The 25,305-nt window shown below is 39.7% G+C and overlaps 2 protein-coding genes across 3 annotated transcripts; one reads left to right on the plus strand and one right to left on the minus strand.

The window, feature by feature from the left end:
• Window positions 1–8,601: 8,601 nt before the first annotated feature.
• ccdc167 (coiled-coil domain containing 167) lies at window positions 8,602–11,189 on the minus strand. Its single transcript, XM_085373143.1, has 4 exons — window positions 11,075–11,189; window positions 10,803–10,897; window positions 9,960–10,012; window positions 8,602–9,489 (listed from the first exon to the last, which is right to left on the minus strand). Exons 1-4 carry the CDS (start codon window positions 11,123–11,125, stop codon window positions 9,371–9,373), a joined length of 318 nt encoding a protein of 105 aa, XP_085229269.1. The 5' UTR covers window positions 11,126–11,189; the 3' UTR covers window positions 8,602–9,370.
• Window positions 11,190–12,732: 1,543 nt separating this feature from the next.
• On the plus strand, window positions 12,733–23,099 carry kif25 (kinesin family member 25). Of its 2 annotated transcripts, none has more exons than XM_085373332.1 (15): window positions 12,733–12,956; window positions 13,104–13,169; window positions 14,761–14,883; window positions 16,403–16,544; window positions 17,514–17,617; window positions 17,703–17,788; window positions 17,886–17,925; window positions 18,006–18,073; window positions 18,168–18,242; window positions 18,425–18,571; window positions 18,690–18,866; window positions 20,613–20,767; window positions 20,862–21,107; window positions 22,606–22,761; window positions 22,948–23,099. In XM_085373332.1, exons 1-15 carry the CDS (start codon window positions 12,888–12,890, stop codon window positions 23,097–23,099), a joined length of 1,806 nt encoding a protein of 601 aa, XP_085229458.1. In that variant the 5' UTR covers window positions 12,733–12,887. The 2 variants fall into 2 exon arrangements, with proteins under 2 accessions (XP_085229458.1, XP_085229457.1); XM_085373331.1 differs by having other exon boundaries at window positions 12,888–12,956; window positions 13,104–13,192; window positions 14,748–14,883.
• The last annotated feature ends 2,206 nt before the right edge of the window (window positions 23,100–25,305 follow it).

Genomic DNA, 25,305 nt, shown 5'->3' on the forward strand with positions numbered 1-25,305 from the left:
CATCTTTTCTGCTCTTGATTCGCTGATAGCAGTCTGATTGGTGCATACGCAGCCTATTCTTTATAGTTGTTTAAGAGAAAAAACAGCTCTGCATGGAACAAGTAGTTGCTTTTACAGAGTATTTTCTTGCAAGCTAAATTTCGACACAGACTTAGACTTGCTTGCCATTTCTGCTGGCATTCACAAGTACTGTATGTGTGCTACTGTTCCTGCCTCTTACTTTGTCCCAATAATAGCTCTTACACAACAACACCACAAAGGTCAGTGTGTTTGCTCCTCGTAAAAGCTATCAACTTTATCAGTCACCACTCTGAAAGCAGTGGAGCCTTCAGTCAGTTTAGGGCTGATCACAAAGTGGGGTAAAGGTGAAGGATGCTGAGGGCCGCTAATGCGCTGCATGAAGAAGACTGGCCGCTTTGAGAGCAGGAGATGTTTGTTCAACTTGTTTTTTTTTCTGCCTTAACAGATGTTGCTTTCGGTCACTCACCAAATCAGGCAACCACCTGTTTGTTCGCAGGGCTTAGAAAGTAAACCTGTGGCAACAGTCTAAAAGTGCTCATGTACTTTTTAGGCCTTCGATTTCTAAAATGTTACATTTCTAAGATCCAGCTCACAGGCTACATTAAATCTCTTGGAAAGAGATTCGGATTTCTCCACTGTTTCTTCTCTTTCTTCTTTCTTTTTTTTGGGGGGGGGGGGTTCATTTTTGTAAAAACCGTGAAGTGATTCCAGTGTGTTTTGGACGGGTAGTTTGCATTAGTTGTTATATAGATTTATTCTTCCTGTCATGGTGCAAAGAATATGTGTTTATCAAGTTATTTTCTTAAATGTAATTTTTAATGTTCCACTTGCAACAACCTACTGGTATCAATCACATTTAACACGGCACATTCAGATCACTCCTTCAAACCTGTGGATAAACTGGTGGATTTCACTTTCTTGTGTTTATTTTAACCAAAGAAATCATTCTGTCATCGTGCACTTTACTTGTCTTCTGTCAAGTTCAGTTTTTTTTAAATGCAATGGATTTTGTCTTCTAAAGCTTTTGATGTCTTTCATAGGTTTATGTGACTAATGATGAGGTCCTGCTCTTACACTGACATCTCTTTGAGCTTCATGTTTAAAATTACATTAAAAAGCATACAAATTCAACACAATTAACTACATATATTATGTCTGCTTCATTTGGAATGATTGAAGAAATGGATAACTCTCACTGCCATGAAACTGCTGCTCGGTCATTTCTCCAATTGATTTTGATCTGCTGAACATAGGTGACGTAAAGGTCTGTTACCCCCAAAGAGTTAATGCAAAGTTGCTGTAAAATGTACTGAATTTAACTTCTGCACTTCAATCACATAAAAATTGTTAGATTTAAAATACACTGTGTTGGTGTGTTTACGGACCTAACTGTAGTGCTTGTCATTACAACGGGCAGATCATGCAGTGTGAAAAAAAACAACCATATTTTTATTAATTAAAAGTCAATCAATACTTGGTATAACCACCTTTATTCTTCAACACAGCATGAACTCTCTTTGGCAAGCTTCCTTGCAATTTCTTTAAATTCAGAAATACTTCTCCAGATTCCTTGAGGTCTACTTTGGATGTCGGCCACCTTTCTCAATCAGACATGTTCCAGTTGGTATTGTATCGTGGACCAAATCCTGATTGGCTCCTTAAAAGCAAAATCTAAAGAAATGAGTTGTGACTCAAGACTTCTGCACAACACCGTGAAAGTGCACTGAAATTCACCCACGGCCCTTCACTTAAATATTACATCCATTAGACCCAATACAGGATAGCAGAAGTGCTTGAATTATGTAATGCTTGATCCGTGCAGACCTGCGCACAAGTCCACAGTTGAATGATTCCATCACTAATAACATTAATTACAGCAGTGTAGCAAATGCTCTCCACAGAAACACCACCGTTACTGAGTTAGCCATTAGCTTGATGGAAAATGCTTTAGTACTATTGATTGTGTAATCACGCAAACTTTTCCACCTTTCTTCTCTCAGGGTTGTCTTTTCATATTTAGATGAAAGTGATGCTGTAAGAATGGTTGACAGACAGCAAAAAGTGTCAGTAACATGTTATCTTATTCTCCAATGTGAGCTTGGTGATAATCCAATAATGGTGATTGTTAGACGCACGTGCAAACATGTTACCTGGGTAAGCAAAGACAATCCCATCCCAGCTAGATGAAAGTTTTCTTTAAAATAAAGTACACGCCACTTGTGTTTTTGTGAGCGCAATTGTCATGGCTAAATTACCAGATTGCCTGTGGGCGACTGTACATGTGCAGTATGTATGCTGTCTGTAGTCTCTGCTGTAGATTGTCCATGCGTGTTCGATGAAGGATTATAAATGGACGAGAGTGCGTTCAGGAAAGAGACGCCAGCCCTAAAGCTCTTCCTTCTCAGAATAACACTACGTGACGTGTTGAGTGTAACTAAGGGACATTTTTCAAGGTACAATGAGCTCAGTAGTAAGTGTTGTGGACACTCAGCAACTGTTTGACATTTAAGCTTTGTACCTGCGGCGCCTAACAATGTTTGCTCTAGAAGTTAAACACATAAAAAGGACCAAATGTCCCCTATGAATAGATGATCCTTGCAATATTTATAGATAGAGTAGATCCCATTTTAGAGAGTCGAATGTTTTTCGCCTGATTGAAGTATGATCATGTGATTGGTTTTAAAGTTTGATCACAGCTTTTTGCAGAGTTGACTGTTACTGCATATACAGCAGCTGTCTGAAGCACATAAACAACAACGTGCAGATTTCTCTGTATATCAGTGTGCTGCCTCTAAAGTGATATGCGTTACACGGCTGCAAGAGCGCACAGTAAACAAATCACTGCATGATCAATTTGGTTTCAATTCCAGGAAACGCTTTTGCATACGGATGAACAATCTTTGCTTAACTTCAGCAAAAAACAGCCATTTTTAATGTGTCCATTAAATGCGGAAACATTCTTAGCGTATTATCTAACTCGATTACTGTAACAGAAAAATAATAAACCATCGAATAATTAACATTTTCAGGCTCTACTGGTTTTCCATGATGGATAATTTTGCTGGTTCTCCATAACCTTGATAACAAGCTACTGCTTGAGTATTTGGAGAATTATAGTAGATGTCTTTGAAGTATTTGAAAACACTGAAGACTGATTAGTTGAGCCATCAGCCTTTCTTTAGCTTTTCTGTAGAAAGGAGTTAAGAAAACATTTAAATTCTTAAAATAGTTCCTTAAAATAAAGTAACAAGAGGAAGTGTTGCAGTTAATGATCCGGTGACTGCAGCTGTGCAGCAATTTCTGTGTGCTTGCAGGCACTGATACTGCTGGTAGCAAGCCAGTGCTGTCCAACTTGTGACAGCAGGAAGATGGAGCTGTCAGGCAGGGGGAGAAGAGGGAAACCACAGAGGAGGTTCATAGATTTAGTGGAGGAGGACAGAGGGGTGAGAGAGGGGCATGCTATGGATAGGGTGAGATGCAGGAAGATGGTACTTTATGGTGATGTCTAAAGGAAGCAGTCGAAAGAAAAGATGAAGTATTCAGATTGGATCGCGTGTGGTATAAGATCTACTGTACAATACAGACATGGCAGTGTTAATAATTCCACATGGTCAGTGCCAGTTTCTTGGAGGAGATCATCGTGTAAGCTGAGGCGCTGTATATGTTTGTAATTTACTGTTGAGGAGGAAAAACAGAAGGAGGGGAGTGTGTTTGTGTGCATGAAGCAACTAATAAAAAATCAAACACCTTATGGCTATAACTCAATTCCCACTAAAGCTTCATTTCCGCAGCCAGATCAAATTGACCGAAACATTATCTCAGTGATTTTGATCAATTATGTAAACATGCCAGGGGCTCAGCTATGTTCTGAACTGGATATGTATGGTATAAATAGGTAATTTTACAGTTCATTACAGTGGTTCAAGCAAGGTGAGGAAGTATAATGCGGGGGAAAGTCTTTAATGCGCTGCAGGTCAACTTGTCCTCAAGATATAAAGCCAAATAATGAGGTAGCTCACACTTCTACGGATGATTGTGTGGTTTTTGGATGTGGTGACACTGCAGGCACTTCTGTCTTTGGATCCAGCTCTCATTTACTCACACCTTTCATCCTGACCCATTACCTCCCATCAACTCACCGTGTATGATGCTCATGTCCTCTTCCTCACACCGAGTGAACCCTCCTACCCCAGAGTAACCATCACAGCCTTACAGCTTAACGCTTCAAAGACACTGTTGTGACACACGCTACCTCCCCAGCACGACACGATTACGCCCGTCATCGTCCTGACTTTAATATTTACCTGCCTCAGGTCTCATCTTCTTTTTCAGCATGAACTAATTACTAATTAGGTGATATGTCACCACTATGAGCACAGCAATGATGACTAACAGAGAAAATAAGTATGGAGGGGATTTATTTAGCCATGCAGATGTAGATTTCAGGAATAAGACATAGTCTTTTCCAGACATGATGACTCAACCCGTAATGATTAGCTGCTTTTAAGGATGGCAATTTACAAGAAATATGCTTTGGATGCTTTTATGCATCATCCAGGACTTGTTTAATATATCAATCCATCCAGTAATTCAATGCAGTTTGATTTGTAATGTCATCAAATCTCAGAAGAAAGTGTAAAAAAATGGCATTTGTAACATTAATTAAGTCAGGAGTGCAAGAACTGGCTCCCTGCTGAGTCTCCAAGTAGATGTGTTGTAAAGTGAGAAAAACTGCAGGAGGAGCAGAGTGAGAAGAAGGCCTCAATTTTTGGACAGAAGAGTGACTGAATCTAGACGCACTGCTTCAAATTGTTCAAATCACCTTTATTTTTTAATTAAGATATCTCAGGTTGTTCATAATCTATTTAATAATCAGTTTTTTGAATACTTTTACATTTTTACACTGAAATAAATAAATAAATAAACGGGGGTGTTTGTTTTTGCCCAGCCCACTTGAAGTTGAATTGGGCACAGATGTGCATTTGAGCTTTGGAAATAATTTGCATGTAAAACATCATTGTCTAATAAAACGTGATGCTTTGGTATAGATTTAACAACTCTACCATCTCTGCATTAGGCTTTGCTTTGATAAGCTCTCGTGTTGAAGGGTGAAATATTAGGCTTTTTCTCTTATCTTCTCTCATATACTTACTGTTAATATAGTGGACGCCTGTATTAAACATGGCTAATGTTTCAAATAATGAGGAGTGTATGTGCAAGTAATCCTTGTGTGCCGAGAATTCTTGGCTTCGGGCTGTTTTTAATGTTGTCGGCTGCTATCAGTGAGAGCAGATATCCTTAACATAGTAACATGGTCATCTCAGGCACCAAGCAGCAGCTCCTTCAACCTGCTGTTCAAACCTTCTGCTTGTAAGAGGAACTATAGATGCCTGTTTCAAAAAGCAGGTGAAATAAGGGGCTGAGTGTCTGCAATGTGGCCAATATAAAATAAACAATGAACATTTTTGCAAAGTGAGTACTTTTATATTTTAATACTATAATAAAGAAAACTAGCTAACATGTTTAAATGTAGGTGTGGATGTGAGTCTGTCGAGTAAAATGTAAACAGACTTTAGGTGAGCTGACCAAAAGGGACAGCGTCCAAAAAAACTTATGTAATGACATCTGACCCGGGTGGAGATGCTGGGCCTTCACTGCAGCTCAAACATCGTTCTGTGTTAGAAACAAAAGAATTCAAAGTGACATCTGGCATTTTCGTGCTCAAACAGACCTCTTTTTTTCAGTTATTTCATTGTTTTTAAGTCATGTACTTTCATGACTTCAGGAGACTTAACACGGTGTGGCATGAAATATGAAAGTGAACACAAGGTCACTCGCTGACTGCAGGAGGAGCAAGCAAAGGCTGAATGTGCAGGAAGCACATGGTAACAGCTGACCAAAAGTAAAGCTAAAAAGTTTTTTGGGGTTTTTTTGCATGGGAGTATTTGTTATTGATTTATTTCTAATTCAAGAAGTTTTTATTTTATAAAACCAATTATTTTAAATGAGCAATAAAATCAAATACAAGGTGAAAATGAATATTCAGAGACTGCAGTCACCAATTAAACCCCACAGTCGTGTTGCATAATAGGCTTGTTTACATTTATTTTATCTGGGGCTGAGAGAATGAGTGTGCGTAGGTCTGACGAGGACTGAGTCGGTGATAATAGACAGCGTGGGAGGTAGGGCACACACACACATTTGTTTGGTAAGGTGTGGTTATGTTATATAGTTGTTTTTTGTTTGTTTGTTTTTTACTGTAACCAATGCCAAGTAGCAAATAGGGCAAGCAAAAAAATGCATCTTAAGTTTTTCTGCGTGGAAAAAAACCAAAACAAAAAACAAACATCGTTCAGTCCACTTCCTGATTGGGCAACACATCCCCCCGCTTTTCCAAAAATACTTACTTGAGCATTTAAAATTTGTTGTCATCTGTGGCTCGAAATAGCCTCACTGTTTGTACAAAAATTATGCAAGGTTCAGGAAAGGAGGAAAAGCCGTATAGAAATGTATTATAATCATAAAACATCTGTTGAAATAAAACACACACACCGTCTCTACCGTCTCTACACACTGCTCCCTGAGTGCTGGATTGGTAGCTGTCCACTGCTTCACATTTAACATGAAAGCAAGATGAAATGCTTTTGTTTTACAGTTTGGGAAAAGTGCAAGGTAAAGTGTGCCTAACCCAACAACCTAGACACAAAGAATTTTATTTCCTGTCTGATTTCCATAAATATTGGACATGAAGAAATGAGCTTTAAGAGTAAGTCCACAAAAAGGGTGATTACTGATCACGCAATGGTGAAAGTCAGGTTATAGAACTAGCAGAGGTTGATAGTTGGCTTCCTTAATGACCTTTAATTTCTCTCTCTCTTTCTCTTTGTTGTTGTTGTCTGTTAACACCATATCAAGAAATAACCCACCCGCTCCTTGTGGAACATCTGAAGATCTATTTAAAGGACTTGCTGTCCTTTTTTAAGTTGTCTAAACGTGGTAATAAGGCACAAGTTTCAGATAATCAAAGTTTAATATTAGGCTAACGTCACCAAAATATATATTTTTCTTTTTTTGTGTGAAAAAGCAGTTAACAACTAGTTAACTAATAACTAGTTGTGCCACCCTTGGCTGCAAGAGCTGCAATCAAACCTTTGTGGTGACTGGTAATGAGTCTTCTACATTGGCCCAGTCTTCTTTGAAGAATTGTAATTCATTCAGCCTGTTTAAGATCATTCCAAAGCATCTTTCACTGGGGCACTAATTTTTATTTATATTTATTCTATTTGGTTTGTTCGTTTGTGGAGTTGTTTTGGATGACTGTCCTGCTGCAAGCCCTCTTGAACTTCAGAGCATGAACTTACGGCTGAACTTTCTTCTTCAGGATTTTCTGGTAGAGATCATAGTTTCATGAATTCACGTCCAGATCCTGAAGCAGCGAAAACCATCACACTACCACCACCATGTCTGACTGTTTGTAAGACGTTCTTACAAACAGTAAGTGTGTTTTTGGTAAATGTGAGACGAGTCTTTTTGTTCTTTTTGGTTAGCAGAGCTTTTCTCCTTGGAACTCTCCCGTGGATGCCATTTTTGCCCAGTCTGTTTCTCATTGTTAAATATTTAACTCTGGCCCTCATTGTTGCTCACTGGCATCCCAAAGCCTTATAAATGGCTTTGCAACCCTTTCCAGACTGATAGATATCAATGACTTTAGATTGTGACATGATATCATCATTTAAAAATGTACCTTTTATATTTATCATGTTTTTTTGGTCTAATATTAAAACTAGTTTGAAGATCTTAAACAACCTATAAATAAATGCATTTAAAAAATCTCACACTGCGATGGATTACAGTTCTGTCATAACCGTACACTGATATTGCTTTTTACAGCTGTCCAGCTCATCTATAAGGTCAGATCACATATAAGTGTACAATATTAAAAGAGTACGATTTAAAAACTTCTGACTTGCTGACTGTTGTAATGCTTCTCACGATAACAATAAAAAAACAAAAACAAAATGCAGATCATATTTTGGTGGTTTTAGTCCCTCATGTGAATGTTGCTGATGAAAAAGGACAGGCTAAACAGATGTCGATACAAATAAGACACAGGAATGCTGCTTTAATCATTACATTCTCAGAACTATAGGAAGGCCTTAAGACTTTTTAAATCAGACTTCCCCACCCTGCCACAAAAATCCTGCAATGGCTGTGTGACTGGGTGAAAAATGTCACCTCTGACACTAACAATATGTTTCCTGAAGAGATCACGCCTTCTGTACCTGTGAAATTATAAAAAAAAATCTCCTACATGTTCTCTCAGAACATGATAAATCCTAGTCTGCTACTTTCAGGAAGAATGAATGGATAAGTTATCTAAATAAATAAAAAAATAAATAAAGGTGTCACTAAAAAAAAAACCCTAGCACATTACAAATAGTACATAAACAGTAAACAATATGCATTGAATTTGGCACAAAGCATTTATTATATGGATTTAAAAGACATACGCACAAATGGCAAAAAAAAAAAAAGCATTTAAACAGATCAATTATTTAAAAAATCCAAATTTCAGAGCATAACTGTGTACAGTCATATTTCAAAGGACATTTGTGAGCATGTTGGCCATTTCTGGAAGCGCAGTTATTAGGAGGTAGGTGTACGACCAGCATGAGTATCGATAAAAGGAAAGAAAAAAATCTCCAGGCTCGGCCTTTGACTTAATGACAATACAAAGGGCACAAATATCAAATATTTTCATGCATTTAACTGCACAAATACTGTGTACCATGCATACAAACACTTACTGAAATGACTGAAAAGCAGACTTGTCCGGCACTGCTTGATAAAGTATCTATTTGACATGTTGCGCAAAATACAGCAAGTACATGGTGGTTTGTTAGGAGCACGATGCTGCTTTCATTTGATGTTTCCTGTCAGACTTAGAAAGTCGAAGCATCCGCAACCAAAACTGCAACACTTGTAATTTGTACTATTACTATTATGTTTCTGCGACTTGCTAAAAAAGTCACATGCAGAGCAATGTTTTTTTTAAGTGCTAAAAGGCAAAACAAATCCCACATTTCCTTACTTTTGTTACCTTACTAACTCAGGGTTGATGTCACTCCCAGCTCGGACATCTGAGGCAAATGGAAGGCAGCATAAGGTAAACATTCAGATGAAGAATAGTGTTACAAGTGTACAGAGGTCAAATATATAAAGGCATAACCAGAATTCATTTTCTTTGTCTGCTGGGCCTTTTCATGTGTTCACAACCGTGTCCCTGTACCAAGATGGCTTTGAGTTTGATGCTCTTTGCAGAATCATGGGTCCCATTTTTAGTGTGGTTTTATGACTTGTCTGTGTTGTAGAAAAACCCGTAGTAGAAGAAAGCACTGATAGCCAGCAGAGCGACTGACAGCAACATGTTCCTCCGGTTTTCACCTCGTAACATCTCCAGCTCCTTGTCTGGAAAAGCAAAAGAAAAACTGTATAAAATATGCAGCAGCCATCACTTTCTATTTATTTTTAGTCCTCTGGCACGAGCAAAACCAGCAAATGATCTGCTGTCGCAGCCTGGGGCCAGTTTACAACATACTGAAACTATTTTTGTTTTTTTATATGGGAAAGCTGGCTCAGTCAAAAGAAGACAGAAGACAAATATTTTGTATACTACACTCAAAAAGCACGACATTCTTCAGTTTCCTTAAATGTGTCATCAATAAAATTTTACTTTCACCTGCTTTCTTTTTAAAATGCACCTTTCAGGATGACTAAATATGACATGTTGATTAGTTTGCTAATCAGTTTGTCAATTAACCCTTAGTGAAAACGGGACTATGTGGTCCTCGAGCGCTCAATAAATATTACAAATACACAGGAAAAGTAAGAACACACAGTGAATACACATGAACAAGAATTTTAATATTAAGGCTCACCTAGCTTCTGCACCCTCTCATTCATGATGGTCATTTCATCCTCCAGATCTTGTCTGATTTTTTTTTTAAAAGAAAGAAAAAAAGGCAATATTAAGGAGAAACATCACTGTTGGGTGAAGTTTTTACATTCTTTCTTTCTTTTTTTTTAATCTCTAAGTGGCACAAGATGCCTTTTCATGAGTTCTTGCTCACTAAAGAGCCACGCAGACCTGCAACTACCACAAAACAGCCACAAACAGGAAAGCCAAAGACATGCAAGAGCAAATCCAACACAAATCCTTCACACCTCATGCAACAGAACAACACATTCATTTGTTCCCTTATGTTCATCGTTTATTTCAATCCCTTTTTAAAATCTATATTCTCAACTCATACACTTTATTTAGACTTCAGATTAGTGTTCAACTCATTAAAATATTGTTTTTTGTATTAATAGCTACTTTTGGTTATTTCCTTATTCACAAGGGGTTTCAAAAGCAGGAAGCTTGGCTGATTTTGACAGACACGCTTCCTGAATTCCTCAAATGTGATGGATGGGCAATTCATTTTCCCAAAGAGCCGCATGAGAAACTGGGACTGTTGTGGAGGGCTGCACCAACTGAGTTCAGCTTATTGGTGTAGCCCTCCACGAGGGGCACCAAAAGTTGATATCACTGAAAACAGGTATAATAAATAATAACGTGCTTTAAGCAGGAATAAATAACAAGTATATATTTTAACAAGGACAGTCTTGCAGGGAGTTTCCTCCACAACAGTCCCAGTCCCAAGGCCAAAGTTGCCTTGAAATGCCAGTGGGAGGTATACACACTAACGTGGAGTCTTCATCATCTCCTTCAGCCTCACCTCTGCTTTTCAGAGAGCTTCTCCTTCCTGCTCTTGAACTCCGCCCTCTCTAAGTTGTCCTGGCAACGCACCCGCTGCTCCTCCAGACGATCAATCTGTAGGATTTTACAGGTGTGACACACGGAGAGGTCAACGTACAAAACACAGAGGCAGGGAGCGACCTAAACGAATGAATTTTAAGAATGTACACGGGGAAAGCTACAGCACCTATCAGACGTCAGCTAAACAGAGAGATAGATGGGAAATGTGAGACAAACGCTAAAACACTGTACCTCGGAGGCGACGCTGATTTTCTCTCGCCTTTTCTCTTTTAGCCTTGCCATGTTGTGACCAAACCGGAGAACCACAGTGCAGTGAGTCTCCTGCCTGACAGGGGAAAGAAAAACCTGTGACTATGCGGAACTATTTTTCTTCTTCGTAATGTTTACGTCTTCCTTTTGACGAACCGCTCTTCGCGCACTTTGCTGCCCTCTGTCGGTGGAAAGTGACAAACACTTGGCCGCATAAACACAAATAACTCCCAACACCTGAAAGTAGTGATGGGCAGATGAAGCCCCATGAAGCACTGAAGCTTTTCATCCAATTGGTTCACCCCAACGCGAAGCTTCATGAAGCTTCATTTGCTCTAGCAGGACACCTACTGGACGTAAAAATAATAGCTGGCATGAATTTGAAGAGTGTGGCATTTTGCACACAGCCTGTAAATGTCAACAACAAAAGGAGTGTGTAAAACATGTATATTGTAGTGATGGCAGTATACTGTGTATATTTATCCTGGCAGTATGGGAAATGATTATTTGGAAATGCTTGAAATGGAAATGATCATTTACTGTGAGGTGAGGTGTGGTTGGGGTGTGGACAGTAGTTGTGCTTTTGTAACGTTGAGGTATGGACAGCTACACACAGTCCTGCCTGTTCACATTTTATTCTGTAAAAACTAAATTTTCACTGCTTTTACGTCCTTTTTAGTGGGGAGAACATAGCTGGGATTTAATGATTTAACAAATCTTTTGAATCCTTTGTCCTCCACAATGCTAAATGGCTGGGAGTCCTCAATCACCATGCTGACCAGGTCTTCATCTATTTGAGATTGTTCTCCTGAGGAAAGACAATAAAGACAAAGCACAAATATAAATATCACACACGTAACTTATAACAGTTGTATAATATTGTTATATCATTTAGTAACATTACTGCATGCTATATTATCATTGCATTTGATGGCTCACCTGGTCTTGCTCCACAATCGGTGTTCCTCTTATTCTCATGCAAAGCTCTGTAGTGCCTAAGCATGGATGAGGTGTTGTTGTTATATCCCAGCTCCCTGGCACATAGCAAACACTTCACCTTGTACAAAAGTCAAGACAGCTCAACATAAATTGTATTGCACCATCAGTATCATGAAAATACATCTTCTGTAGAAATTTACATACCTTGTTGGGAGGAATAAAATCAAAATGTTCCCACACAGGGGAGGACATCCTCCTCTTCTTAGCTGGCTCCATTCTCTCCTGACTTTCTCTCCTCACTCTCATAAACCTCCAAACGGTCTTCAAACTCTCTCTAACCGCAACTCTCCATCAAACACCCACATTTTGAATGAAGTCTGAGGGTTTATATCGCTGTCATATCTCGCGGCAAAGTTCGAACCACTTCATGAACCAGTCACGTGGTACAGCCGGGCAGCGAGGCTTCGGACGTCATCATTTTCAGCTCCTCCCATAAATGAAGCAAGCCTCGATACGCGCTTCGCGGAAACGCCCCCTCCATTACTCGACACACGCTCCGAAGCCTCGATACAGAACGTCCCATCACTACCTGAAAGTGAAGAAAGCCAAGTCATTAAAAAAAATGCTGTCATGCTCAAATCACAATTAAACGGTTATTGTTCTCATGCCAGTATGAAGGCAACATACTGTAGTCTGCACCTGCCAAACACAGACAGGTAAAACAGAACTGAGAGAGTTGCTGCTGAGCGTTGCTAATCTGATTATGTGACCTGAGAGGACAACACATGATCAGCTGAGAAAGAAAAGGGACGAGGCCAGGCAAGCTGCTCTATACTTGCTTCCTTCCTTCTACAAAATGCCTCTCTTTATAAACCGAGACCAAATATTTGCTCATCAGGTACACCTGCTGGAGCACAAATTAAGGGTGAGTCATTGTTAGACATTAGGGAATGGTTTATTAGATTATTATTGGTTTATTATTGGTTTATTAGATTTTTTTTTACAAGTTACTGAACATGAGTTGTGCAAACTGCATCCCAAATCCTTCAGGACACATTTCTTCGTATTTCAGAGTAAAGAGGAGAGAATACTTGAACTGGAGACCGAGAATGCCCTTCTTCATTTAAGACTTGCAGAGGTGAGAATACTTTTGACATCTAACACACATATAGGCTTATCTTTAGCCAAAAAGTAGATTTTGATCATTTTATTCTAGTATTTTCCTGTCTGCACCTTATTTATCATGGTTTTTTATGGACCTCAGGCACAGCTTTTGTGTGCATAACTTCTTTCTTTCTTTCTTTTCTAAATTATTTTTAGTGCCAATAGGCGTTGGAGTGTGCTTGTGCACTTACTTTAAATGCATGAGGTTTATTACACCTTAGTACTCACGCTATGTGCGGGAACATTTGAATCGGTCTCTATTTGAGTGCTTTAAATGGATGGTTAACTGAATGTGTATCTAAATGGCACATTGGGACAAAATGGATCATAATTTCTATCAAGCTGTTTCATTAGTTAGGCATGTAGCTCAAATGCACCAGAATTATGTGCAAATGACTGTTACCCCCTTCACTGTACTTTACAGATCACTTCATCCTCATTTGTTTGTTTCCCTTCCACTCTCTAAGACTTAGATCCATAATTTATTGGGCAAAGGCACATTTTATTTTGTACACCACAGTACAAAGGCAAACAATCAAGAAGTGATTGAAGTGCAAACTTTCAGCTTAAATTAAGTGTTTTTACAAGAATTTGGCAGTAACTTTTTAGGACTTACAGCTATTTTTATACACAATCCACCACCTTCAGAGGCTATGAATTGGACAACCGAACATAATTTTAAATATAAGGATTCTTTTTGTTACATGGATGATGATGTTTTGCTTCTATTTGACTTCAGTTTTTTCTTCAATAAATAAAAACCACATTCTCTCAGGTTGACATCAGGTGAATGACTTGGCCACTAAAGCATATCATATTTCTTTGCCTTAAGGAAATCTTGGATTGCTTTTCCTTTGGATCATTATCCATTTGCTGGATAATGAGTGCTGTTCGATCAGTTTTGCAGCATTTGTCTGAATGTGAGCAGAGAGTATAGGTCTGTACACTTCATCCTGCTGCTTCTATCGGCAGTCACATTAGCAGCCCAATGTCATCACACAACTGCCAACGTGTGTGACAGATCACGCAGCGTCCTTGAGATCTTGAGCTGATTTTCTCCTTCTCCATACTTTTATGTAATCTTGGTTTCATCCGTCCAAAGAAGTTTTTCAAAACTGTGCAGACTCATTTTGATGTTTTCTGGCAAAGCCTAATCTGGCCTTGTTGTTCTAGTGTAACCAGTGGTGTGCAGCTTGTTGTTAACCCTCTGTATTTCCATTCATTGATCGCAGACCTTAAAAGTGATGTGGTAAGTTTTTCAATTCAATTCAATTCAATTTTATTTATATAGCGCCAAATCACAACAAAAGTCGCCTCAAGGCGCTTCATAGATACAGAGAAAAACCCAACAATCATATGACTTCCTATGAGCAAGCACTTTGGCGACAGTGGGAAGGAAAAACTCCCTTTTAATAGGAAGAAACCTCCGGCAGAACCAGGCTCAGGGAGGGGCAGCCATCTGCTGCGACCGGTTGAATTGAATTGAATTGTTGATGTTGAACTACGTTTTAACTTCATATAAAAGAGAAATTTTGATGACTCACTTTTGCACGTTTGATTTTCAGTGTTCGGGTAGACAGCGCCGGGACCATGATGAGGGAACCAAGGCTGTGAACGATCATCAGCTTCAGAGTAGTACACGGAAGATAACCCAATCAGCCCTCATCAAGCTTCTCTCAGGGGTTCAGGTAAAAATATATTGAGATGTGTGTATATGTGGTAGATAGTAACTTGGGTTCAGTTCACTTTACTTCAATTCAGTTCAATTGTTTATTTATATAGTAGCAAATTAGAAAAAAAAAACCCAACAATCAGGCAACTCCCTGTGAGCAAACACTTTAGGATAGTGGGAAGTGGGAAGCCACGACAGGTTGGGAGTGAGAGGGGAGAGAAGAGAAAATAAATAAGAGAGCATAAAGAGACAAAACACAGACTAAGAGAGGAAGAAGACAAAGGCATGCTGCAGTGTTGTATTAACATGTGTTGACTGAAAAGACAGTGGTGCAGTCAGCACCAGTCTGAGCTTATAGCAGCATAACTAAAGGAGGCTTTAGAGTCACCTGATGCAACCTTAACTATAAAATTTACCTTAAATCTTAAAATTAGACAGTGTCTGTCTTCTGAATCTAAATTGGAAGCTGTTTCCACAGAGGAGGAACGTGACGATGAAGGCTCTGCCTCCCGTTCTACTTTTAGAAATTCAACAATAGGATAACTTGGTGGGGCCTGATTGTTCAAGATTATGTCAGTCATGATGATCATGGATTTTAAATTCAGTTCTGGATTTGTAAAGGAACCAATGAGGAGAACCTAGAATAGGAAAAATCTGGTCTCCTTTTCTTGTCCCTGTCATTAGTCTAGCTGCAGTGTTTTGGTTTAACTGATCTGTTTAGGTCGGGTTTAGATATAACTGAGTATCATCTTCATAGCAATGAAAATATATGCAGTGTTTTCTAATATTATTGTAGAAGAGAAGCATGTATAATGTATATAGTACTGGTCCCAGCAGAGCGCCCTGTGGAACTCCATGACTAACTTCTGCATGTGAAGAAAATTCCACATTTACATGAACAAATTGGAGTCTATCAGACAGATATGATTCAAACCCCAGCAGCCCAGTTCCTTTAATGCCAATAGTTTGTTCTAATCTCTGTATTAAATTATTGTTATCGAACGCTGCCCTGATCTCTAACAGGACAAACATAGACATGAGTCCACTGTCAAAGGCTGTTTCTGTGCTACAATGTACTCTAACTCCTCAAAGAAACTATCCCTCTGCAAACTATAAGTTAGCTGTTTGAAACTAGGCTTTCAAGAAATGTTTACATTTCAGTGCTGGAGATTGGTGTATAATTAGCTACCGGTAAGTCAGTTGGGTCAAGTAAAGGCTAAAGTAAAAGCTATATGTATATCCTCCTGAGAACCAGCCTATTCATTTATATCCTGTGTAATTTGTTTTTTGTCTATATCTTTTTACTTATTTGAGCTACCATACTAAGTCCTGATGTACTAAATAGAGGACATCCTGGGCTTTCCATTGATATTTCATGTGTTTGGGTGGCCTCTTTTAGCTCCAAAGAGGCAGGAAATCACAAAAAAGTTGAAGGGGAAGGTCCTTTTTTCCTCGGTTCTTAGGAGAATATGTATAGTTAGGAAGGCTTTGTGTAAACACTCCCTTCATTTGTCCACTCTGTGTGTTTGTGGCAGGCTGTGAAGCATGACCTGAGTGAGTTGTTTGCAGTGTATGTGAGTTTTGCCACCGAGTTGGAGGAGCAGAGCAAGCAGCTCCTGGAGAAAGTAGAGCAAGCCAACTCATCTCTGAACGGTCACAGTGAGGATGGATTTCAGAGTAAGTATCTGAATGGAACCTCAGGTTAATATTAAAGTAGCATCTGTAGGCAGTGACGGTGATACTTTTGGTGTTTTGAAACCTTTTTTGTTTAAAATGTGAAAACTGCAATGCATCCCGAAACAGTGAAGCAGCAGTTAGAGGAGGCACATCTTAAAGCATGTGGACTCTGACTTTAGGATTTCATTTGATTGACTATAATTTCACATAAAATTATTTTTAGGCTGACAATAACAGTATTCAGAAGTTTAAGATGTTAAAAGGTTCTGCTGCAGATGTCACCAGCTGATCACAAAGACAGAAGGATATTAGATAATGTTCAGGTAAACCTGCCAAAAAATACGATGCTGTAAGTTGATTAGGTGCACTTTGATATATGAATACCTTAATATCCATGCCTTTTACTGTATATTAGTGTCAGCTTTCTGAGACGATATCCTTTATATTAAAGTCCAGTCCATTTTCTCAAAGCTTCCCCAATAAAATAAAAGTATTTTCTTATAGTTTCAAATAAGGTTTAAACACAGAGACAAAGTTGTGGCCTTTCACAGTTCATTTTTACAGTCATGATAAAAATCAAATGGCATCCTTTTCAAATTCTAAGGTTTTACATATCAAAATATAATTAAAAAAATAACATGATTTACTGGTCTGAAGCATTTAGGTGGCATCATCCCAGCAAATTCAGCCCAAAGTCAAGCTGTGCAATGATCAGAGAAACTGCAAAAAACCCAAGAGCTACAACTCAAACTCTACAGGCATCAGTTAGTATGTTAGTTGGTGTAAATGTTGGCGTTCATCTGAGGTTGTGTTGTTTACCTGATATGTAGAAGTTTAGAATTAACACAGGGTGCACTTTCTTTTTACCATGACTGGATATGTTGCTAAAAAGAGGACAGCATGATGTTGAATATTTGTGTGATACACTGAACCTTAGTTCTGACTGAAAAATGTGCACACCATGTGCAGATTTGCAGGTTCGTGTTGCAGCCCTGGAGCACTCTCTGGAGGAAGAAAGGGAGAACTGCAGGGCAGAGAGGCGGAAGCGGAAAGAACTTCACAACACACTGGTGGTAAGAAGACAAAAGTGTTAGATGATGGAATAAAAAGAAAGAGCTGTACTGAATCTTTTAATCACTGATGTTTGTTTCACTTCAGGAGCTCAGAGGGAACATTCGGGTTCACTGCAGGGTGCGTCCAGTTCTTCCTTTTGACCAGATCCAGTCCTCAACTTCCGGATCAGGGTGAGTGAACAGGCAATGCAACATGAATACACAATTAAATGAAGAAAAGTTGTTAAAAATGAGAGAACTTAAGATAACCCAGTGTTTTCTCCATCAGGTCTGCATCATCAGAGGAAGTAATCCAAGCAGTCAGTGATGTCAGTGTTGCCGACTCTTACAAATGATTTTCATTGATTGCTGCATACCTGCCTTTACTTTAATCCCTCTTTTTATTTAGGATACAGTGATGGTGAATTGCATGAAGGCGGGGATGCTGGTGCAAAACAAAATGTTTGAGTTTGAGAGGTAAAACAATATGCTGGCATCACCATACAATGGACGACATTTCTCCAATTATTTTTCAGTTGTTAGTGACTGTGGCAATGCGCACTTCTTTCAGGGTACACGGACCAGAGGATTCCCAGGAGGCTGTGTTTGAAGAAGTCAAGTCACTTCTAACATCTCTGCTGGATGGGTGAGCATGAAACTATGCGGAAAAAAAGAGCTCTATATCAAGTCAAATGTTATTCCGATGGATTAATTCAACTGTCTTCATTTAACACTCTGGTGCGTGAATGAGCGGAGCAAACTGAGCAGCATAATATGACTGCATGGCTTCGACAGTAATTGAATGTCACCTTGCTTCCTGCCTTTCAGCTATAATGTGTGTATCATGGCATATGGGCAGACAGGCAGTGGGAAGACTCACACCATGATGGGATCCCAGTTCCTGGATGAGCTCTCAGGGACACAGCAGGAGGCACAGCAGGGTATTATCCCAAAGGCTGCTGCTGAGCTCTTTCGGTGAGAGAAAAAAGGGTTGGATGTGTTTCTCAAGTCTTTTTTAGTAGTTTGATCCACAAGAAAGCATAATATCTACTTTGTTTTGCTTCTTTCCTTTCTGTTACCATGTGATGCCCAGGCTGATCTCTGAGAAGCCTGCAGAAAGTCACACAGTGGAAGTGTCAGTGATGGAGGTGTACAACAATGAGGTGTTTGACCTGCTGGCCAGGGATGAGCACAGCAATGCAGCTGGCCAGAGACGGGATGTCATCACCTCCTCCTCCGGGGCCAGCCAGGTCCCCTCCCTCACATCTGAGTGAGTAGAGCCAGAGCTAAGATACAGCAGTTTATGTGGGCTTTTGTATGACTGGTCTACATACTAGAAGAGCAATATACTAGAAGGCTTTTCATAAAAATACTAAGACCAGTGTACCAATCATCATCATCACCATTCATAAAAAAGAGGGCATGTATACCGTTGGGCCCACATGGAATTACAAGCTGTCCTCCTCTGGTTTTTCAGACTTTATTTAGTTCTTGATCACACAGACAGGAATTCTGCTCTTGGCCACGTTTCTGGATGTAGTGGGCAGAGAAAAGAAGCTCAGCCCACTCCGAGCTAATCTATGAACGCATGTTTATGAAGCTTTAAAAAGATAAGACGCCAGAAATTCAGCTCCGAATTGAAAAGTGGTGAAAATGAAGCTAAAGGAAAGCAAAAGGGTGACTCCTGACTCCTGATGAGCTCTCAATTGCTTGAAAGGTTTTTACCCTTAGCAACTTCATAAAACTGGAAAGTTTCACTTTTTTCAGCAGCAGAGTTGAAAAAATGTGGTTGTAGTAGAACATTTTAACGTCAGCTAACAATCATTATTGCTTCACAGTAGTTTGCCTTTGCCAGCCCAACGAACACATATTTCCACCCATACAGGTCGTGCCTCATCTAAACAGAAGCCCTTAAGATAGAGGTCCCTGTTTGTGAGGTCATTTTTGATGGTCTGGATAGCTTCTTTCCCCATAATAAATAAAACGATCATTTTAAAACTCCATTTTTGTATTTATCCGGGTTATGTTTTTAATATTAAAATTAGTTTGATGATCTGAAGCGTGTAAGTGCGACAAATATGCAACAACAACAAAAATCAGGAAGTGGGGAAATACCTTTTCACAGCACTGTATATAGTGTACATGCTTCAAATATGCATGCTACAGACACATTTTCAGCCCAGCAGCAAAGCAGATCTGTGTAATCACCACCTCTCCATATCCCTGGCACTATTGCTTCGCTTTGTTTACTAAAAAACAGGTTTAAATTGTCTCGTATTCCTCTAGCCATTAAACGTCTAAACACTGGTGACAGCCAGCTTGCTGCAGCAAAGCTAAGTTTGCCATGTGTTTTACCACAGACCAGCTCACTGTTGAGGATCTGTTATATAACTCAAGAATTCATGTGCCAATTATGACAACATCCATCTCTCCATCAATTTTTCTTACTCATTATTGAGGCTGGATTGAAATCACGTGATATTCCCATACACGTACATGGAACAAGCATTTCAACATAAAAGCATACAATATATGCAGACAAAGACATCCTCTAAAGCGCCCTCAGCTGTGCTACAGATGTCTCCTAGTTTGACACAAAGCCCCTGGGACCCTCACAGCTGATTGCCCAAAGCGGACAGGCACACTGGGACAGGAAGGTAATATAGAAACTAAGAAAGTGGAGCTGTCAAAGAATGCAAACAAGTCTAATCTGATTACATATGGCAGTGAAATTTAGTAGAAAGGTTGTTGTTCCTCTAGATATCGAGTGTTTTACAATTAAATGAACAAGCATTGTTGTCGCCTTTTAAAGCTGATTGTGAATTTTTAAGAATGCCTCTGATGTGTATCCAAGAATCCAAGAATCCAAGAATAAAACCAGCAGACTCCACAGAGCAAAGAAGAACTGCAGATTTGACTGATAATATAATAAAGAAATCTAAAAATACTGAAAACAGTTTTAATAATGTAATCTTTTTTTTTTGTATTTTAAGGACTTTCCCTTTATGTTTTTCAGGCCCGTGAGTAATGCCTCTGAGGTGATGCAGATTATTAGCAGCGTTCTGAAGCTCAGAGCTCACTGTCCCACCCTTGTCCACGCGGACTCATCACGCTCTCACCTCATTGTGACCCTCACGGTTTCCTCCAAGAGTCCCAATGCAGTGGCCCTGGGTGAGATGCATGTCTGGGAATTCATTGAGGACCTCTTTCAGTGACCTGCCGTTCACACGTTCTTGCATCGTAACCCTTTCGCTCTTCCAATCAGCCCGCAGGCTACAGAGTGCCAAGATGGACATGCGGCGCTCCACCCAGAAGGAGTGGTGGAGTCCACGCTGTCGCCGTGCCAACCTCGCCGCCCACCACCCAGCGGACGAAACCTCTGCAAGCCCCGCGTCCTCTCCCTGCTCGACCCCGTCCCTTTCTCCCTGCCCCTCCCCGAGACACAGCATCACTCAGACTCCATTCAGGACAAAGCTTCAGCTGGTGGACCTGGCTGGCAGCGAGTGTGCTGGTAGGTGCTCCGTGCAGGAGGACATTCTTTGAAAAGGTTGGCATTCTGGGAAGTGGTTTATGGTGCAATAATTTACTGGGAAACCGGAGACTCGAGACATGACAAATCTGCCTAGTGCTTAGTTTTCCATGACTATTTTTTAGTCTGTTTGAGCTAAATATGCAGTTTAGAAGTTTCTTTTTTCCAGTCAGAGCCTGGACTAGGAACTACAAAATAATTAATCAAAAGGTTGGGCTTCAAAGTACAATACAATACAATACAGTTTTATTTATATAGCATATTTAAAACCCGAAGGCACACCAAAGTGCTCCACAGTAATATGGAGAATCAACATAAGTCAATAACAGGGTACAGATCAGGCACTAGCACAGACAGGATAGAGGCACTAACAGACCAGAAGATTTAGATAAATACAAAATCCACTAAGAAGACAAAAACAGCAGTAAAATTAATAATAAAATGATAAATTTAATAAAATGTAATAAAAAATGTAAACGATTTAAAAGTTTAAAGTTTAAAAGATTTAAAAGGGTATTAACTGGTCATGAAAGCCAAGTCAAATAGATATGCTTTCAATCTTGATTTAAAGGATTGGATAAAGTCCAAGGCTCGAATAGAAGCAGGGAGGCTATTCCAAAGGTTGGGTGCAGCTGAAGCAAAGGCACGATCGCCTCTGCTCTTCAGTCTAAACTTAGGTTGGGCCAGGAGTAATTGACTTGATGATCTTAATGCACGACAAGGAGTGTACAGATTGAGGAGGTCAGTGAGGTAACTGGGCGCAATGTTATTCAAGAAAACAAAAGTAAAACAATTCAGTTCAATTTCTTTTTGTTATACTGCCAAATCACAACAACTGTCGCCACAGAGCGCTTTATATTGTAAGGTAAAGCCCTACAGTAATGGAGAGGAAACCCCAACAATCAAAAAATGCCCTTTGAGCAAGCACTTGGCAACAGTGGGAAGGAAAAATTACCTTTAAACAGGAAGAAACCTCCAGCAGAACCAGGCTCGGGGAGGACAGCCATCTGATGTAACCAGCTCTGGCGAGGGGTGGGAGACAGGACCAAAGTTATCCTGTGAAAGACAGCCAGAGATTCTCTTTCTAGTCCCTGTCAGTACTCTCGCTGCATTATTTTGGATCAACTCAAGACTTTTGAGGGCATTTTAAGGGCATCCTGATAATAATGAATTATAATAGTCCATCCTAGAAGTAATAAATGCATGAACTAGTTTTGCAGCATCACTCTGTGGCAGGATGTTTCTAATTTTAGAGAAATTGCCCAAATGCGGGAAAGCAGTCCTGCATATTGCTATAATATGCACAGTAAAGGACACATCCTGGTTATAAGTGATTGCTCACAGTGTTACTGGAGGCCAAGATAATTCCATCCAGAAGTATGTGGTTAGACACCATGTTTCTAAGATTTTTAGGGCTGACTACAATAACCTCAGTTAGAGAGCACATTATCTAACTTTAGGCCGTCTAAATGTGTCCCAGGTATGTCTGGAGTTTCAGGTGCAGCTCTCTGGGAGTCATCATGTATAAACCGTAGTCTCTCGGCTCTGTCCGATGTCCTTGGAGCTCTGGCTGAACACAGACCACACATCCCTTACAGGAACAGCAAACTCACTCATCTGCTGCAGGATGCCATAGGTGAGTCACACACACATTATTTATTCTTTTTATGTCCAGTGACTCACTATTTCCCGTGTCCGGGTCTTCTGGAAAAGATTAACTCAGCTCCACAATAACCAAATCCAGGGTTGAAATTTGTGCCCAAAAATGACAGGAAAAACCCATCTGTCTTCCACCTTATGTACCTCTCATTTCATCCACCAGGTGGTGATGCCAAGCTGCTAGTGATGCTCTGTGTCTCCCCGACGCAGCGCTTCATCACAGAGTCCCTGCAGTCTCTTGGTTTTGGCACGCGGGCACGGCAGGTACAGAAGGAGCCACCCCGAAGAAAAAATAATAGCCTCAAAGTTAAATAAGAAAGCAAAGGAAGATCTTTAACATAGATCCTTTATGAGTCATTACAACAGATAGAAGGGCGAGTGTTATAATAGGGGCACAACATTCACCCTTATATTCTAGCCCAGTGGTTCTTAACCTGGGTTCGATCGAACCCTAGGGGTTCGGTGAGTCGGTCTCAGGGGTTCGGCAGAGCCTCCACCGTGACATGCACCGCTCATTTTGTGCACCAATAAAAAACATATCTATGTCTTGAATTTGAAAAAAATCATATTTTATTTTTCACTAAAGAGGGGTTCAGTGAATGCGCATATGAAACTGGTGGGGTTCGGTACCGCCAACAAGGTTAAGAACCACTGTTCTAGCCTTAACTAGTATAAGAGTATTTTTGATTTTGCAGTTATTGGAAGTTTGGTTACTTTGTGCTGGAAGCAGATCACATTTCACCCTTTCCACAGTACTGTTTTCCTTACTAATAATTATGCAGGCATCTTTTAAGAAACATACATATATGCATTTACTTAGAATTTAATGTCTTAAAGTTTTCTGAAACTACTGATTCTTAGGAATGCTGTGTGCAATGACATTCTTGCACTGCATGTGTAGTTCATGATATACAAACTTAGTACATGTGAGAAGACTTTATTAGCACTTTATTAAATTGATTAAAGCTAAAATAGAAAACATGCCAACAGCAAACAGAACTGCACTATATATGGAAAAACAAAAGCTGTTTTAATCCTAAGGCATTCTGCTGTAAATTCATTTCAACACTACCTACCCCTGCTTTGCCTTCTCTTTTGTTTTGGTTTTCCACCCCAGCATTTATGTTTACACAGTATTTATACACATTTTTGGTTACATATTAAAAATCTTTCTAAATATTTGATGAAGTAGAAAAGTGTATCCGTATTAGAAATAAACAGCTGACATGCCTGTTCTTGTGTAATCAGTCTTAAGAATCCTATAAATAAAAAAAGACAAATCATTTAAAGTTTATGGCTCACGCTTTATATACAAATTACAGTGGGCTGTAGTTCCACTAAGCTCTCACTTCTGTGTAGATAACACGGGGGGATCCATGCACGTGCAGGTAGGGAGCTATAAAGTTATTAGCCCAATGCGACATAATGCATCAGTGTGATCCTAAAATACACACCCTAATGATTATTTGCAAATGCAGTTTCAGGTCGGTTGACTCCAGTTTAATGCTGGGAAGAAAAATCACACAATTCCCTCTGAAGTGAACCAGTTGGACATCTTCCCAGCACGAATAGAATAACACACTGTATCTGGTAATTAAATCTCTTTTTCATCAGCTCCCCTTAGTTCCACACACTCGCACTTATTAATAAGGCTTCCTCCTACCAGCAGGCTGCAAACTGCGAAATGTTGTGATTCTCTAATCCGTGCAGTCCCAAAGCTGGCATGCTATTGAGGCACGCATGTCATGTGCCACCCTGACAGGAAAACTGAAAGGCCCAAAGTGGGGTTTTTTTTTTTTGTTTTATCTTTTGTTTTGTCTTTTGAAAACAGCAGGCTTAGAGGATAAAGAGTGACAGAAGAAAACAAAACTATGACTTGAACAGAAGTGAGAAGATAATAAACAAGGAAACTACAGGAGTGTTTAGGGAGGTGACAGACGAGAGGAAATGTGAAAATGAGCTGAGAGAGAAACAGGAATGAAGGAACGTAAGAGTGTGAAAGCACATGTAACTGAACTTTTACTTCAACCTTCACTCTTTATCTGCGTTATTATGTTTCTAACAGGATGAGTTTTTGTACAGCGTTCAGGACATGGATCATCTGTTGAAATTCTCCTTTACACATAGATTACCTGGAAACAGATTGATAGGTAAGAATGTGTATTTCCCAGCCGGTTGGTTAGTGTTTGTTGGAGGTGGCAGGGAGTCACTGCGAAACATGTTGCTTAAGCCCCAGTCATGCAGATCTACAGACTGGTCAGTGACCCTCCCTAACAACCACAGTTTGCTAGGAAAATATATTGGTTAGTGGTTGCTTGCAGTTGCTTGGTGAAATTGGTTGCAAAAAAACCAAAAACCTCGTTCTGAGTGCTTTGGTCTCTCAGCAGATTATGGCGAGCCAGGAAAGCCAAATATCACCAAATATCTCCTCAAACCCATCTGTTGGCTCAGCTGGCTTGCTGGCAATCAAGTTTAGCAATCAGCCTTTATTTGGTTCATGTCAGCTGGAAATATTTCCTTC

This window comes from Diplotaxodon limnothrissa, linkage group LG15, assembly GCF_057381915.1.
Source record: "Diplotaxodon limnothrissa isolate DT_005_m linkage group LG15, D_limnothrissa_male_GT1.1, whole genome shotgun sequence".
Lineage (NCBI taxonomy): Eukaryota > Metazoa > Chordata > Actinopteri > Cichliformes > Cichlidae > Diplotaxodon > Diplotaxodon limnothrissa.

What these genes read in the sequence shown, in the direction of transcription:
- kif25 (XM_085373331.1), top strand. Translation starts at nt 12,888, where the DNA reads ATGCCTCTCTTTATAAACCGAGACCAAATATTTGCTCATCAGGTACAC. An exon ending in TCCTCAACTTCCGGATCAGG is followed by an intron (nt 17,789 to 17,885) that starts GTGAGTGAACAG and finishes TTTCTCCATCAG; the next exon opens with GTCTGCATCATCAGAGGAAG. An exon ending in AAAATGTTTGAGTTTGAGAG is followed by an intron (nt 18,074 to 18,167) that starts GTAAAACAATAT and finishes CACTTCTTTCAG; the next exon opens with GGTACACGGACCAGAGGATT.
- ccdc167 (XM_085373143.1), bottom strand. Translation starts at nt 11,125, where the DNA reads ATGGCAAGGCTAAAAGAGAAAAGGCGAGAGAAAATCAGCGTCGCCTCC. An exon ending in AAGCTCTCTGAAAAGCAGAG is followed by an intron (nt 10,013 to 10,802) that starts GTGAGGCTGAAG and finishes AAAAAAAATCAG; the next exon opens with ACAAGATCTGGAGGATGAAA. An exon ending in TGAGAGGGTGCAGAAGCTAG is followed by an intron (nt 9,490 to 9,959) that starts GTGAGCCTTAAT and finishes TTGCTTTTCCAG; the next exon opens with ACAAGGAGCTGGAGATGTTA.